At 30.3% G+C, this 16,290-nt stretch overlaps 2 protein-coding genes across 5 annotated transcripts in view; one reads left to right on the forward strand and one right to left on the reverse strand.

Moving 5' to 3' along the window:
* LOC129910239 (uncharacterized protein DDB_G0271670-like) overlaps positions 1-16,290 on the forward strand; it is a 227,236-nt gene that overhangs the window by 101,172 nt on the left and 109,774 nt on the right. The gene's annotated exons all lie outside the window — the stretch shown is intronic.
* LOC129910243 (uncharacterized) lies at positions 1,261-2,237 on the reverse strand. Its single transcript, XM_055987541.1, has 3 exons — positions 2,030-2,237; positions 1,601-1,800; positions 1,261-1,544 (listed from the first exon to the last, which is right to left on the reverse strand). Exons 1-3 carry the CDS (start codon positions 2,175-2,177, stop codon positions 1,362-1,364), a joined length of 531 nt encoding a protein of 176 aa, XP_055843516.1. The 5' UTR covers positions 2,178-2,237; the 3' UTR covers positions 1,261-1,361.

Here is a 16,290-nt window from a genome sequence, read left to right on the forward strand (position 1 = left end):
ATACAATACTTAATACAATACGTGATCCATATTTTTTTTTTTTTATTTCATTTTGTTTCGTTTTTTTAATTTTTATTTGTGCATACCATTTCTAGTTCTAAAGAAATTTCATTGATGAATTATACACAAAAACCAAAATATAGGTAAGGTGTACCTATATATACAATACAAATTCGGTATTAAATTTGACAGTGTTAATATTAAATTTACCTTAAAAAAAATGTTTATTTACTTGATCGTCCCAACCAGAAATCGAACTCGCTTATCCGATCATGGACTAAATTTCCACCCACCTACCTAGCCACCGAGGCTACCGACTGATCTAAAAGAGCTGTGTTTTTTTAGGACGTTGAATTTAATTTTCAAAAGCAAATAACCTTATATTTAGGTAAAATTATTTAAGCTTTTTAATTAAGTTAAAAATTTTATTCTTGGAAAATAAAACATAATAAGAAAATAAATTAAATAGTCTCAAATTTGTTTCTAAGATTCAAAACAATTGACCTTGATCTAAGGTAAAGATTTGATTGAATAATAAAAAAAATCGTTAGGTATAATTTGAAATAGATAAAAATTTGTGTAAAAATGTACCCAATGTAGACTATTGAATGATACTTTTTTTTGTATTTCTTTACCATCGAAATGTAAATCCAAACAAAAATTATGTTGTTTTTTTATGAAATTATTTTTCCACGTATACAATCAAAATATCAAGTAAATTTATCAATTCGTTTTGATGGAAAATTATTTTTCAAAAAAAAAATATTCATCAGATTTTGAACCAAGCCCCTGTATTTTTTTTTTTTTTATGTTTGTTACCTCATAATTTTGGACTGAGGGAACCAATTTTGATAATTCTTTTTGTATTGGAAAGCTGGTGGCTGCAATGTGGTCCCATTTCAATTTCGTTCAGTTATAGCCATAGTAACTATTAGAAAAACCATAAAACCCAGTTTTGATCAATGGAAGTCGGTTTTTTTTTTTGTCATTTTGGTTTTAGATGTTGATAAGGTATTTCTTCAAAATCGCATACCAAATTTATTTCAAAACTTTTTTTCCAAAATATTATTTATAAAAAATTAGTTTTTTAAAAAACGGCTCTAACAATTTTGAATTTTTTTTTTCTAAAAATACACCTTAATATATTAAATAAAACTGCATACTTATTTTGGAGGGTAATTTGTTATCAGATTTTTCAGAACGAATTTTATGTTTTTTTTTTATTTTTTTGTTTTTTTTTTTATATACATATGTGTCACATTTCCGAAATTTCTATATAAAAATTCTTAAAAATTTAAGCAACTTTAACTCTAAGAACAAGATCGACCCAGTCGTGCATTTTATTTTATTTTACAGAATATCTACTTTTTGAGGATTTGATCAACAAAGTCCTTGATTTTTTTTCTGGCTTCTACAGTCTCCTCTTCAGGTATTTGTTCTAATTGTGGAACCAATCCCATTAAAAAGGAACTCCAACTAATGGATGGCCTTGGAGGTAGCGGTGGTAGCGGCGGTGGCTCTAAATTTTCAATACTATTTGTTGTCTGAAATAAAAAAGAATTGTATATCTGTAGGTTTTTCAATTAAGTTCATATTTAACCTCGTTTTCGGCCCGCGAACTGCTAAGGCAGTTCGCTCCAAAATGCTCGTGATCAATCGAGCAGTTTGGGCTCTTTCTAATGAACGGCAAAAGAAATAACAAATTATTATGCAGATAATACTGCTTCTGCTTGTGGCTGGATTTTAGGCTTCTCACAAAAGCGTGCCTTATGTTTCTCCATTTCTCCAAACAATCAGCCACTGTAACGAAAAAAAAATTTTATTTATTTAAAAAACATTGATTTGAATAAAAAATAAAATGCACGACTGGGTCGCACGAACTTGCTCTAAGAGTTCAAGTTGCTTACATCGAAATGTAAATCCAAACAAAAATTATGTTTTTAAAATATAAAATATAATAATTTTTGTTATTGTTGTTTGTTTATCTAAAAGTTAATTTAGCTTTATAAAAAAATAAAAAGTTACTCACCAGGCCATTCCATTTCTCTGGAAATTTCAGCCCAAGTTGATTGGACAATCGTTTTATTTGTGTATTCAGGAATATTATTCCTGTATAAACATTCGTGTTGTTCAATAATTTCGACGAATTTTATGACTTTGTCATTGTTTGAAGTCATTTTGAAAAAAATTATTTTAAAATTATGATTGTTTTTAATGAATATTTTGTCCAAATGATTATTGACATTTTGCCTTAGATAAAGAATTTTACGTCATAAAAAAGATGAACAACCTTCCCATCCATAAATACATAGAATCGATGTTAAATGCAATAAGAACAATTTAATGGTGAGTTTTGTTTTAAAATTATTAATTTTTTACATGATTTCTTTGGTTTAACTCTCACTTTTTACCTAATGCAAACATTGTTAAAAATGTTAGCTTTTTAACTAATTTTTTTCTTGAAATGAATCAACTTTTTTCTGATTTGCACAAAATGAGCTAAAAATAAATTGATAATAAATGCATTTTTGAACACGTCCTGTTTTTTTTCTACCTACGTCAGAAACTACTATAATTTCGACAACAATAATTTAAATGTCAAAAAAATCACATTTTCAGTTGAATTTTAATTAAATTTTTATTTTTTTTTTATATAATTTTTTTTTTTCATTTATTTTAACATGAATTCTAAGGGAGCGTATCGGAATCCCGCTTTTTAAAATCCCGTTTTTCGAAAATCCCGAAAAAAAAGTTTCAAAATCCCGTTTTCTAAAATACCGCTTTTTTAAATCCCGTTTTCTGAAATCCCGCATTTTAAAATCCCGTCAAATCCCGAAAATCCCGATTTTTTTACAAAATACATGCTTAATTCACAAATAAAAAAATCATGAGAAATAGACAAAAAATTAGTAAAACTGATTTTTTGCCCACACAATATGTACCTTCAACACATAATGAAAACGGTAGGTATTTCTTTTATAAAAATATAAAATTATTATTATTATATTATTAAATTGCCGGAGTCGAACATTTGGAACTATTTAAAACCTATTTAAAACCCAAATATTCTCTGTTTAGATTCAAAAGGTTATAAATATCACTTGATTTGTAAAGGAAATAACCTCTACTTAAGACCTCAAACAGTCGGTTATCGGAAAAAATCCCATCTTAGGTAGTTATTGAGGAGCAACAAAATTATAATTTAACTCTTATTAGAACCTAAATATACTACAAAAACTTATTAAGTCCTATGTATTCTACATGTTTCCAAAAATTCTATAGGCCTTTTTGCTCCCACTAGGTCCTACAAATTCTAATTAACCTATTAGCTATAATAATTATAATTAATGCTCAGTGCCACTGTTCTGTAACTTTTATCACTGGACATACATTTTTGAATGACTGTTAAATCCATTCTATACTATCAAAATTTAAGAAATTTCTGTGAAAATCATATTTTTTTTTTCATAAATTCGGATTTTGAAAGAAGTCTTGCTTTATTATTCGAAGGAAATATAGATTTTACAGACGCTTTCAAAAACGTTTTTCGTCAGTGATAAAGTTACAGAACAGGGCTCCAGGTTAAATAGAATGAAAGTTTTATATTCATTAATATATTATTATGAAAATCATAAAAAATGATTTAAATTCAGATTAATCCAATACTGCGCCACCGTATTGCATCCTCATACAATTCTGAATGTTTAAAAAATAATAGCAGAAAGATTAATGTTTCTTTAATAAATTTACCAACAAGTCCAGTCATGTAAAAATAAATAAAATGCACGACGTATTAGTTATAAGAACCATTCAAATAACATAAAATTTTAAATAGGTATTTTTATACAAAATTGGTAGAAATTCAGTGAGGTTTTTTTTTACAAAAAAAAAAAAAAAAAAAAATTAGTTACCATTTATTTCAATTATTCGTATATTGCCGTTTTCGAGAAAATTACAATAACTTGAAAAAATTGTAGGCATGGGAGGCCCTTTTTCTAAAGGAGATATTACAAAAAAAAAGAAAAATAAATTCGCAAATTACGGTACAAATTTCTAGAAAATTCGTCCACTCGTTAAGGCCGCAGCTTCTTGTAGGTATAGATGAACGCACGGACGACACACCGACACGAACCAACACGAACCGACCGACGCGAAGCACGCTCAGATCGACGGAAGTCATGACCAAAACCACTTTTTTTATTTTTTACTTGCTATAGAGAGAGCCAAAATCGTATGCATGCAAATTCATGTTCGAAAATCATTTGATTTGTAATTAATAAAAGAATTTTGTTATAAGAAGCATTGAACGATTTCTTTTATTTTATCCCGGCCATTTTATACATATAAAACCGTTTTTTTTTCACTTATTTATATTTTCTTCCACCAACACTTCCACTTTCTTATATTTTATTTCAAACAAATTTTTTTCACATTTTTCCTCGTTTTTTCAATAAATCACAACAAAATTCTTACCGACAGTGATCCGCACACGCCGAATGACGAATGAATTGCAAGCGGCAATGAACAAGGTTGGTTCTTGTCCGAACTTGTATTTTTAGGACTTAACTAGTATTTGGAGTTCTGATAGCCTCACCCTGGATTGAAGAGTACAAATTGAGGGGTTAACATTTTCGACACATGAAGAATATTTGGGACTTAAAAAGTGTTTGGTGTTTTAATAGTCCAATCCTAGCTAAAATAGTGTTAATAGTTTCTATCAAGCTTAAAAAGCTTTACAAGTACATATTAGGGTCTAAAAATTCTGGACACAAACAGAATATTTAGGATTAAACTACTATTTTCAGTTTTAACAGTCGTTATTTATCAGTCGTGCAGTTTTCTCAGGAGATACTGAGCTTAGTAAGTATAAAAAGTTCATATTTAAGTTTATTTTAAAATGAAAAGTACTTGAATAGAATCTGTTAAGCATATTGAGTACTAAATTTGTACATAAAGTTCGACTCGGGTGAGTTCACAAGTAAAAGAAATTTCATTTATTTAAATATCAAAATTGTTGAAATGCATCCAAATATAAGTTGAAATATATTTAAATGAAATTTCTTTCGATTATGTAGTGTGTACTTAATTTAAGGTGTTGTGATCATTTTATGTTATTATTAATCTATGGGATTATCACGATTTGATTGTTCTTCTGAAACTTTAAAGTAAATATTAGTTTGTTAATTGATTTCTTTTTAGTATCACATTCCTTACTTTTTCTTATTTTTTTATATATTATATTTTTTGTTAAAGCTTTTAATTAAATGCGTTTAGAACAATGTCTCATTTTTTAATTTGTTTTAGTATCCCGATTTTGCAAGCAAAACTAGTTGTTTTATTTTAAAAAATCGCGCGATTTTTTAAAATAAAACAACTAGTTTTGCTTGCAAAATCGGGATAATAAAAAACGGGATTATAAAAATCGGGATTTTAAAAAGCGGGATTATAAAAAGCGGGATAATGAAAAACGGGATTTTAAAAGCGGGATTTTAAAAAACGGGAATATAAAAAGCGGGATATCGAACCCAACCCGAATTCTAAAAGTGCAGTAAAAACTTTATTTCCTTGGTGGAATCGAGAGGGTGCTTATTTAATTAAGTACTACCAGAATATTCCAACAAGGAAGTTGTGGACAATGCATGGAAGCAGATTTCACTGGCAATGAATTTGTCAGGCAAGTAAATCAGAATTAACAGATTTGGCGCACTTTCTTTACCTACAGAATCTATTTACAGTCAAACGGAAATATAAATTAATTTTTGACAGTTGCAGAGTGTAGAGACAAAAAGCGCAGTCTATGCCGATCATTTTTGAGGAGTATTCAAAAGCCCTCAAAAAAGGCATACTATCTGCACTAAAATATGGCATTTTTAATACCACATTTTAAAAATTCCAAAAACGCATCCTTTGATGCACAGGACGTCCCTCCTGAACCGATGGGAGAAGGTGGGGAAAAGGTAGAAGAGGAACGGATGAAGGAGGACGAAGAAGACGATAAAGAGGGTATTAAGCTATATCTCGATAGCTTAATTCCCGATTTAAAAAAATTGACGACCACTAGCGTCAGTCATTTCAAGGTTGAGGTTATTGATCTTTGTTTTATGACGTAAAATCCTTAATCTTAGACAAAACGTCAATCGTTTGAATTAAATATTCATTCTTAACTCAATAACCTACGAGCATTCTAAATAATCTTAAAATGACCGCAAATAATAATGATGAAATATTTAATTTGCACAAAATGAGCTAAAAATAAATTGATAATAAATGCAATTTTGAACACATCCTGTTTTTGTTCTACCTACGTCAGAAACTACTATAATTTCGACAACGATAATTTAAATGTCAAAAAAAATCATATTTTCAATTGATTTTTAATTGACATTTAAGGTTAAATACCTTTAGAATTTTTATTTTTTTATATAATTTTTTTTTAATTCATTTTAAAAATATGACCTCAAAAAGTGCCACAAAAAACTTTATTTCCTTGGTGGAATCGAGGGGGTGCTTGTACAATCAAGCATTCCCAGAATATTCCAACAAGGAATTAGTGGACAATTCGTGGAAAGAGATTGCTCTGGCAACGAATTTGCCAGGTATAAGCTAATAGTTTCACCATATACGCTTAGAAATCAAAAGAATTTTTTTTTTATATCTAAGTCCTTAAGTTATGTAAGTTATTGCTGACAATAACAAATAAATAATTAAAGAAAAAAAATTTAATAACAGTGTAGGACTGAATGGAGAAGTGGAGAAATTTGAGACACAGTTTCGTGCAAAGTCTCCGAACTCCAAACAAGCAATTTTATTTGCATAATCAGATGCAATTTCTATTGCCATATATAAAAAAAATGCCAATACATCAATTGACGCAGAGTCGACGCGATTGAAAAAAAAGCCCGAGTAGTTCGTCTACTGACAACGAAAGGTCTATGTGCGTGCGAATAAATATTTAGCCGCCACCGCTACCTCAACCTTCTGGCAAAAGCAAAGCCGAACAACTGCTTTTGAGTTTTTTGCCACTAGCGGAGAGGGTCCTCGAGAAGGATTATCCAGAGGTGGAGGAAAAAATGACTGTTTTTTTTTGAGAAGTGAAGAAATTTGAGACATAGTTTCGTGCGAAGTCTTCGAACTCCACACAAGCAATATTATTTGCATAATCAAATGCAATTTCTATTGCTATTTATAAAAAAAAAATGCCAATACGTCAATTGACGTAGAGTCGACGACATTGGACAAAAAATGCCCGAGTAGTTCCTTCACTGAGAACGAAAGGGCTATCTGCTCAAGTGAAAAAGAGGTTTGCGTATGGATAAATATTGAGCCACCAACGCTAGCTCCAACTGCTGGCAAAAGCAAAGCAGAGGAATTACTTTTGGGTTTTTTTGCTTTGCTTAAAACCCTTATTGGGGTGCTTTGGCTAGCAACTTTTTCCAAATGTTGATTGCGAAAAACTTTTACCATAGTGTTGTCCATTTTTCGTATCTACCTTTGTACATATTTTTTATTTTTTTTTTTTATTTAATTATTTTAATTAATATTAAAATTATGGACACCAAAAGTGCAGTCAAAAAATTAATTTCCTTGGTGGAGTCGAGGGATTGCTTGTTTAATTAAGCACTCCCCGAAAATTGAAAACTTAAATAAGATTTTTTAGTGAAAAATAATTTTTTTAAATTAATTTTTGTATAAATTAATAATAAATATTAAACCAGTAGGTATAAGGTTATTTTGCTATTATCTTTATTTTTTTTATATATATTTTTTCTTTTTCATTTATTATTATGAGTTCCAAGAGTGCCACAAAAAACTTGTTTTCCTTGGTGGAATCGAGGGGGTGCTTGTACAATCAAGCATCCCAGAATATTCCAACAAGGAAGTAGTGGACAATTCGTGGAAAGAGATTACTCTTTCTGATTCTGTTTTAGTTTCGCTGAGTTTGAAGACAAATCAAGCAGTCTGTGCCGAAAATTTTTGAGGAGCCTTCAACACCCCTAAAAAACAATACGAACAATTTCTCATTTGATGCCAAGGAAAAACCGCTTGACGTCAGAAACTACTATAATTTCGACAACAATAATTTAAATGTCACAAAAAAAATCACATTTTTAATTGATTTTTAATTATTAAGCTTGAAGGTTAAATACCTTTGGAATTTTTATTTTTTTTTATATATATTTTTTGAATTTATTTTAAAAATATGAGCTCGAAAAGCGCGACAAAAAACTTTATTTCCTTGGTGGAATCGAGGGGTGCTTGTACAATCAAGCACTCCCAGAATATTCCAACAAGGAAGTAGTGGACAATTCGTGGAAAGAGATTGCTCTGGCAACGAATTTGTCAGACAAGTAAATCAGAGAAGGTGGGGAAAAGGTAGAAGAGGAACCGATGAAGGAGGACGAAGAAGACCAGGAAGAGGGTATTAGGCTATACCTCGATAGCATAATACCCGACTTAAAAAATTTGACGACCACTGGTGTGAGTCTCTATAAGGTGGAAAATCAGATATTAATAGCTGAGATGAGCTCGAAAAGCGCGACAAAAAACTTTATTTCCTTGGTGGAATCGAGGGGGTCCTTGTACAATCAAGCACTCCCAGAATATTCCAACAAGGAAGTAGTGGACAATTCGTGGAAAGAGATTGCTCTGGCAACGAATTTGTCAGACAAGTAAATCAGAATAAACACATTTGGCACACTTTCTTTACCTACAGAATCTATTTACAGTCAAATACAAGTAAAATTAATTTTTCACTGTTGCAGAGTGTAGAGACAAATAGCGCAGTCTATGCCGATCATTTTTGAGGAGTATTCAGAATATTACCTGCACGAAAGTATGGCGTTCATAATACCACTTTTTTAAGAAAACCAAATGGCGCAATATGCGCCAATCTTTTTATCGAAGCTTTTTGAAGCCCTCAAAAAAGGCATACTATCTGCACCAAAATATGGCATTTTTAATACCACATTTCAAAAATTCGCAAAACGCATCCTTTGATGCACAGGACGTCCCTCCTGAACCGATGGAAGAAGGTGGGGAAAAGGTAGAAGAAGAGGAACGGATGAAGGAGGACGAAGAAGACCAGGAAGAGGGTATTATTATTTATTTAATATGTTAAATGCTAACATTAGAAATAAGCTTAAATACTAACAATGGAATCATTTAACTTAAACTCAATATATGAGTAATAATTGTCAATTAATCACAATAAAATATACATATATTAACATTGAAACTAAATGTACTAATATAAATAACAACAGAAAAAACAACATTCTGGTAAATTAATTAAATTGATTAAAGAAGCTATTTTTGAATTTATGGGATTTAACATTTATCATTAATAGAATCGATTATATGAAAGTTTTTGTTAAAAATATTAATTAGTTGATTCATAGAGCTATTGACGCCATAGTTAGATCTACTAAAAACTACACAAATTGGTAACCTATTTCTTAAACCAGCACGCCCAACATTAAAATTCAGTCGATCCAACACTGAAGAAGATATTGAGCCTCTTATTATCCCAATTATAAAACATAATTGCAAATACTCTCTGTGAACTGAAAGTGATGGTAAATTAATAAGTTTAAGTCTATCCGAGTATGGAGGTAGGACAATTCTATCGGACCATGAAAGAAAACGCAACGAAAATCTCATGAACCTTCTCTGAACACTTTCAATTCTGTTTATATAGAATCATATAGGTATTAGGCTTTACCTCGATAGCATAATACCCGACTTAAAAAATTTGACGACCACTGGTGTGAGTCTGTATAAAGTGGAAAATCAGATACTAATAGCTGAGATGTTGGCTATACATAAAAAAAAATAAAAAAAAAATTAATTTATTGTTTTTTTTTTTTTTGTTTCTGCTATTTTCATCGTTGAATTATTATTTCATTTGTAACTGTACAATCAAGCACTCCCAGAATATTCCAACAAGGAAGTAGTGGACAATTCGTGGAAATTCTTACCACTTTTTTAAGAAAACCAAATGGCGCAATATGCGCCAATCTTTTTATAGAAGCTTTTTGAAGCCCTCAAAAAAGGCATAATATCTGCTCCAAAATATGGCATTTTTAATACCATATTTCAAAAACTCCCAAAACGCATCCTTTGATGGGACGTCCCCTCCTGAACCCATGGAAGAAGGTGGGGAAAAGGTCGAGGAAGAACCGATGAAGGACGTCGAAGAAGACGAAGAAGACCAGGAAGAGGGTATTAGGCTATACCTCGATAGCTTAATACCAGACTTAAGAAATTTGACGACCACTGGTATGAGTCTGTATAAAGTGGAAAATCAGATACTAATAGCTGAGATGTTGGCTATACATAAAAAAATTTAAAAAAAATAATTTATTTTTTTTTTTTGTTTCTGCTATTTTCATCGTTGAATTATTATTTCATTTCAATTTTAATGTTAAGTAACTTGGTAGGCAGTAGTGAGTACGTGATAAAAAAATATTAGCATAGATAGGACACGAGACACAACCGACTCGGCACGCGGTCCAGGGCGAAATAAAATAAAACAAAAAAAAAAATTAAATACAATTAAAAAAAAATTTAATAAAATAAAATAAAATATAAAAATTAAATTGAATAAATAGGACGCCTGCAATACAATTAGAAAAAATTGTACAGAATTTCGGGAAATTTCTAATATTCAATAATAATAATGGTGAAAGAAAAAAAAGGAAGACGTCAGAAAAGAAAAAATGCAATCAATTTTCTGCGTTCGCGAACTCGTTATTAAAAGAGTTATTTTAAACCGAACGTTCGGTTTAAAATAACTCTTTTAATAACTTTTGAAATAAAAACAAAAACCTCGATTTTTGAGAAATTCACCTTGATTTTCGGTAATTAGAATTCTTGACTTGCATAAAAGCATTCATTAAATTGAAATTCCTAATTATCCGAACGAAATGAGCAAGAAGAAACTTGTATAACAGTGGACAAATTACATGCTACAAGCATTTCTGTTGTCAGAAATTTTTTTTGTCTATTACAATTTAAACAAGCGCTTGGATAATATTCTTGGGAATAGTAACTCCAATATAGGCAACTAAAGATACTATCAACTATCCAATTAATGATAGAAACGCGCCTCAGTTCATTTATCCCTCAAAGACCGAAGAAAGAGGGTTTTCGCTGTTTTACACTGATGTCCTTTGGACTATCGTGTGTGGCGATGAAATGGCGGACCGAATGTTTGTTTGTTTGTGTGTGTTTCAATGTAATGCGATAGGACATATCGCAAATTCCATGCAATTAACTCCCAGTGGTACAAACGGTCTGTTCCGGACTCTTCGTTTTTCGAAACAACCAAACCAACCAACCAACCATCGCGTCAGCTTCAGGCTTCAGCAGCTGTATGTACAGTTGCAGCATCAGACATCACACCACGCATCAGGAAGTCCTATACACATAAATGAGCGTATGGTGCAGAGGTTGCAGAAATTTTATACCCGTGTCCAAGTTTTAGATTTCAAGTGATTTTCGTAATTTAAGAGACGCTGATGATCATGATATGTACAAGCGTTAGAGACATGCACCAAAAATGGTCACGTAGTTGCGGATGGACGCCAAACGAGTATGTTGTTTTGTAAAGTCGCAAAAGTTCGTGGCACGTTTGGTAAGTGGCTTTTATTTACTTCTTTTTATTTTATTTTAGGTCACTCATCTCCCTTTCATGGCAACAAGGTATTTCGTTTTCATGGTCTAGGATTGCATGGTATTGATTTCGATTTAGAAACTTTATGTGGAAATTCTTCCCTTAGTTGTCGCAGCTGTTTTGTGTATTTAACTTAGACAAAAACTATGCTATGAGTTTCTAGACCAAAGTACTGCACGTTTTTAAGTGATGACAGAAAAAAATTTTTTTCTTGTGTTTTAGCGGTATGCAGTTCGAGCTAAATTTTAGCTCCCATACAAATTATCGAAAAAATTAAGCCGAGCTAAAATATATCCCATACAATTTAATTTTCCTCTTAAGGCAAAACGCTGTACTGCTTCAATTCTCTTGATGGGAACTTGGTGATAAGGGGACCAGACTTGGCTAGCATATTCAAGAAAAGGTCTTACAAACGTGGTATAAAGGGATTTCGTAACGTAAGGATCAGAAAACTCTTTAAACCAGCGCTTGACAAAACCTAAAGCAGAATAAGCCCTGGATACTATATTGTCACCAGTAATGTGGTGAATCAGGTTGTAAAATTTGAATTCACAAACATTTTTTTAAAATTCTTTTTCCAAATTAAATTTTTGGAAATGAAAAACTGTTCTAAATTCATGTAAGGTCGTGTCCATCTTAAAAACAATTTCGTATTCTCCCATGCACCTAAAATTAAGGAAATTTTTTTTTGTGTTGTATTTAATTTTTATTTTTTCACATTAAAATATATTATTTGCACCGCAAATTTTTACGTGCGTCACAAAAATCCATTGGAATTTGATTTTGTAGACTGAATGTGACGTAAGTTTGTGTACGTAGGTACAGACGTTTATTCACGTTGCGAATATTTTCATTTTGCGCAAATATTAACGCAAAATTTGTATTAATCAGGACAGGGCGCGGCTTAAGTACCTAGTCCTAATGTCAAAAAATTCAAGAACAAAAATTATTTATATATAATTTTTTCGTATTTTTTCCATTGATGAATAATTTTTTGTTAAGAAATTAAAAGACAAATTTCAGGGACTGTAAATACCTATAACATTACTACTTAAGCAGCGTCCAGACGAATTCTGCGTTGATTGGGATTAATATATGTAGTAACAAAATTTTCCTCACATTCGCAGACACGTAAAATTTGCAGGGAAAATATATTTTAAAGTGGAAAATAAATTTAAAACACATACCTTATAAATGTGACTCACGACACGAGCAGTGTTATAAGAAATCATTTTTTTAATGCATTTGTCTTCCATTTCGAATTATAAAAAAAAATGTGATTGCAAATCAAGAGAATGCGTTGTTAAAATATGAATTAAAAAACAAATACATTAATGAACAAATACAAAAATTTTAATGCAAAGCAAACATTTTCTGCATTAAAAATATTTTTGCAAATGAAAAAAATTGCATTGCAAAATTTTTAATACAAAATATTATTATTTTTTCTATAATTTGAATTCATCGAATTTTATACAATTTTGTCTATTCGACCTTACATAAACTTTAATTTATTATTGTTGAAATGGCTAATGAAAGGTCAAATAGTCAAAAGTCATTTCCAATATAAAATTTATATTAAATGCATTTTTTTTACTGCAAATATTTTTTTTGTATACAGAAAATGTTTGGTTTGCATTGTTGAAATATTTTGTTTGCAGTAATTTTTTTTTTAATTTCAAACGTATTTTTTGTAATTGATATTTTTACAACTATCCTTACGAGACGGCACACAACACAATAATTTATTTCAAAATGAATTTTATTTTCGTCAAAAATGTTTGCCTAAGAATTAAATTAAAAAAAAAAAAAAAAAACAGAAATAGATCACGTCCACAATCATGGGAATGTAAATTCTTATTAAAACCTCCAATACATTATTTTGTGCCATGACCGACCTGTGTGAAGCAATGTGATACATATTTGGTAGAGGGCAAATGAAATAGAATAAAATAATCCCGTTGTCTAATTGCCTTGCAAATGCATTGATGCTTAGGGGATTAAGTTGTTGTGTTTACTCCAAAAACTTAAACAAGAGTCAACAAAGTAATAAAATGTAGGGTATTATTCGACTATTCTTGGGCAATTTAAAAAATATTTGATGCGTTTGAGTTTAGGCCAAAACAGAAATATTTAAAAATTTTTTTTACATTTACCCAATTCATGTTTGGGTAGTCCAGTTTTTTAGTTTTCTCAAAACAGAGAGCTTCACAGATAAAAAACAACTTCCCTCCTTGCGAATTTCAGCTCGAATGATATCTTCTATTTTATTTTATTTTATTTTATTTATTTAATTTTATTTTATTTTATTTTATTTTATTTTATTTTATTTTATTTTATCTTATTTTATTTTATTTTATTTTATTTTTATTATTTTATTTTATTTTATTTTATTTTATTTTATTTTATTTTATTTTATTTTATTTTATTTTATTTTATTTTATTTTATTTTGTTTTATTTTATTTTATTTTATTTTATTTTATTTTATTTTATTTTATTTTATTTTATTTTATTTTATTTTATTTTATTTTATTTTATTTTATTTTATTTTATTTTATTTACAATATTTTATTTTATTAATTTAATTTAAAACAACGCCCCCTTTAGGTTTAAAATTATTAACAATACATTTTTGGTGCAACTAAAGAAAAGCTTGCAAAATGCACCCCCTTTATCTTGCGTCTCGCAAATAATCGAGGGTCTAGAGATATCATTTGCTGAAATGAAATAAGGTTCAGCCTAAAACCTTCCAATATCATTGTTAATCTTAACGATAAATAGTGCTATTGTTTTGTCGACCAAAATATAACAGTACATTATTGTCATAGGACAACTCATCATGAGACAATTGATCACAAGGTTCAATTGCATTTATACGTTTTTCTTTTGGATAATATACATTTTCGATGGATACTGTAATTAATTATTTGTATTGTTTCTTTTGAAATGTTTTCTGTGATGAATTGTCTTTCGATGGGCAATCCATGTTGAATTGTCCTAGAATTAGCTATGCCGTGATTAGTTGAGTTTCTTTTGGTCTTCCAAGTGTACCAGACTTATTGAGCAACCTAAAACAAACAGTCTTCACGTTGAAGGCAAATAGTTCAAATAATTTAAGATTTTCGCCCACAAAAGATCAGAAGACAATTTAAAAGTTAATAAAATAATCCCAAAAATTGGAATCCAGGAGTGTCTCTGTCCAAAATACTTAATTGTACGTGCTACATTTTCATGTATTTAATTTAATTTTGTTTCCTTTTTTGAATACAATCGATTATGCAGGCTCCATAAATCAATCAAAACGTTGATGCTGACGAAATTGACGTTGACAATAAAGCAACTGATGCTGCAGTGTCCTGTCCTGCACTGCTGCCTCTGTTGAATGAAGTAGCTGATTTCGAGGCTTTTGTTCGACTGATAATACCGCAGCGAATGATTTTTTTCTTTCATATGGTCACGAACAAGGATATTTAAAAAAAATGGAGAATGGACATCAGGACCCTGACAGTTCTGCCACTATCAATGGCACGATGACGTTGACGATAATCACTCTTTCGATGGATTCATCAATTTCGTTAATTTTGAGGTCAACACAAGAATAAATATTTTTTTTTGTTTTTTTTAATTTTCTGTGTACATTCGCTTCTCTGGATGTATCCATCAGCAATTTCTTTGAAACCTGGGATGTTGATGATGATGATGATCATCATAGTCCTTTTGCATTAAAAATTAAATTTAATGATTTAAGTTGCGTATGCCATTGGATAGTGTAGTGAGATGTAGTTGTAGAGGTAAGAGTATTTCTTTGGATAAAACCACAGTGGCGAACGGGGACGGGCGGAGCGCGTACTACAGGTTCAATTGAATTAAATTTCAGCCAACGTTGCTGGTCGAGGTGCTGTCATTAATGGATGGTAAATAGCTTCGTGGTGTGGCTGCCTCTATTAAGTGGGTAGTCAGAGATTTACGCTTCGTTAAGTGGGAATAATTGAGCATGACACGAGCCAGCTGAATATTTTTGTAATTTTTTTTTTTAGTTTTTTTATATTTTTTTGAGTGGGAAAAAAATTAAATTCCTTATTTTGGGTCACGACAACAACGTTTGGAAGCTATGCTATTCTATGCTGCTAATGCAATGGTATAGTGTGGTGGTGATGGTGCCATCGTTATTTTTATTATTCGACACCAAATTGAAGAAGAAAAAAATCTTTGGTTCGATAAAGGAAAGGAAGGAGACCATTAAAAAAAATTGTTGCTTGAAAAAATATAAAAAAATGTTGCATAAGGAAGATATTCATTCCATCTTGACATTGTTAAATTCTGAATTGGTTGTTGGTGGTAATTGGACACATTTTTTTTTTTCTTTTTTTTGACAAAGACAGGTTTTGATGTTATTATTATCTTTCGCGATAGGTACAAAAGGTAGAAATATTTTTAAAAAAGTTCTTAAAGTTTTTATAGGGAAAGACATAAAAGTCCTTAAATTTAAGAATATTAAGGTTGTCATTTTTATAAATTCTTCACACTTGAGGCTTTAATTGCTAGATTCAAGGATTTTCCTAAAGGAAAAGAACAACTTACTTTGGAAGTTGCGTCGTTTTTGGTATTTTTTGAT

The sequence above is a fragment of the Episyrphus balteatus genome, chromosome 2 (assembly GCF_945859705.1).
Source record: "Episyrphus balteatus chromosome 2, idEpiBalt1.1, whole genome shotgun sequence".
Taxonomy (NCBI): Eukaryota; Metazoa; Arthropoda; class Insecta; order Diptera; family Syrphidae; genus Episyrphus; species Episyrphus balteatus.

Coding starts and splice junctions, on each gene's coding strand:
- LOC129910243 (XM_055987541.1), bottom strand. CDS start 2,177: ATGACTTCAAACAATGACAAAGTCATAAAATTCGTCGAAATTATTGAA. Junction 1,801..2,029: donor CAGAGAAATGGAATGGCCTG/GTGAGTAACTTT, acceptor TTTTCGTTACAG/TGGCTGATTGTTTGGAGAAA. Junction 1,545..1,600: donor GTTCGCGGGCCGAAAACGAG/GTTAAATATGAA, acceptor TTTTTATTTCAG/ACAACAAATAGTATTGAAAA.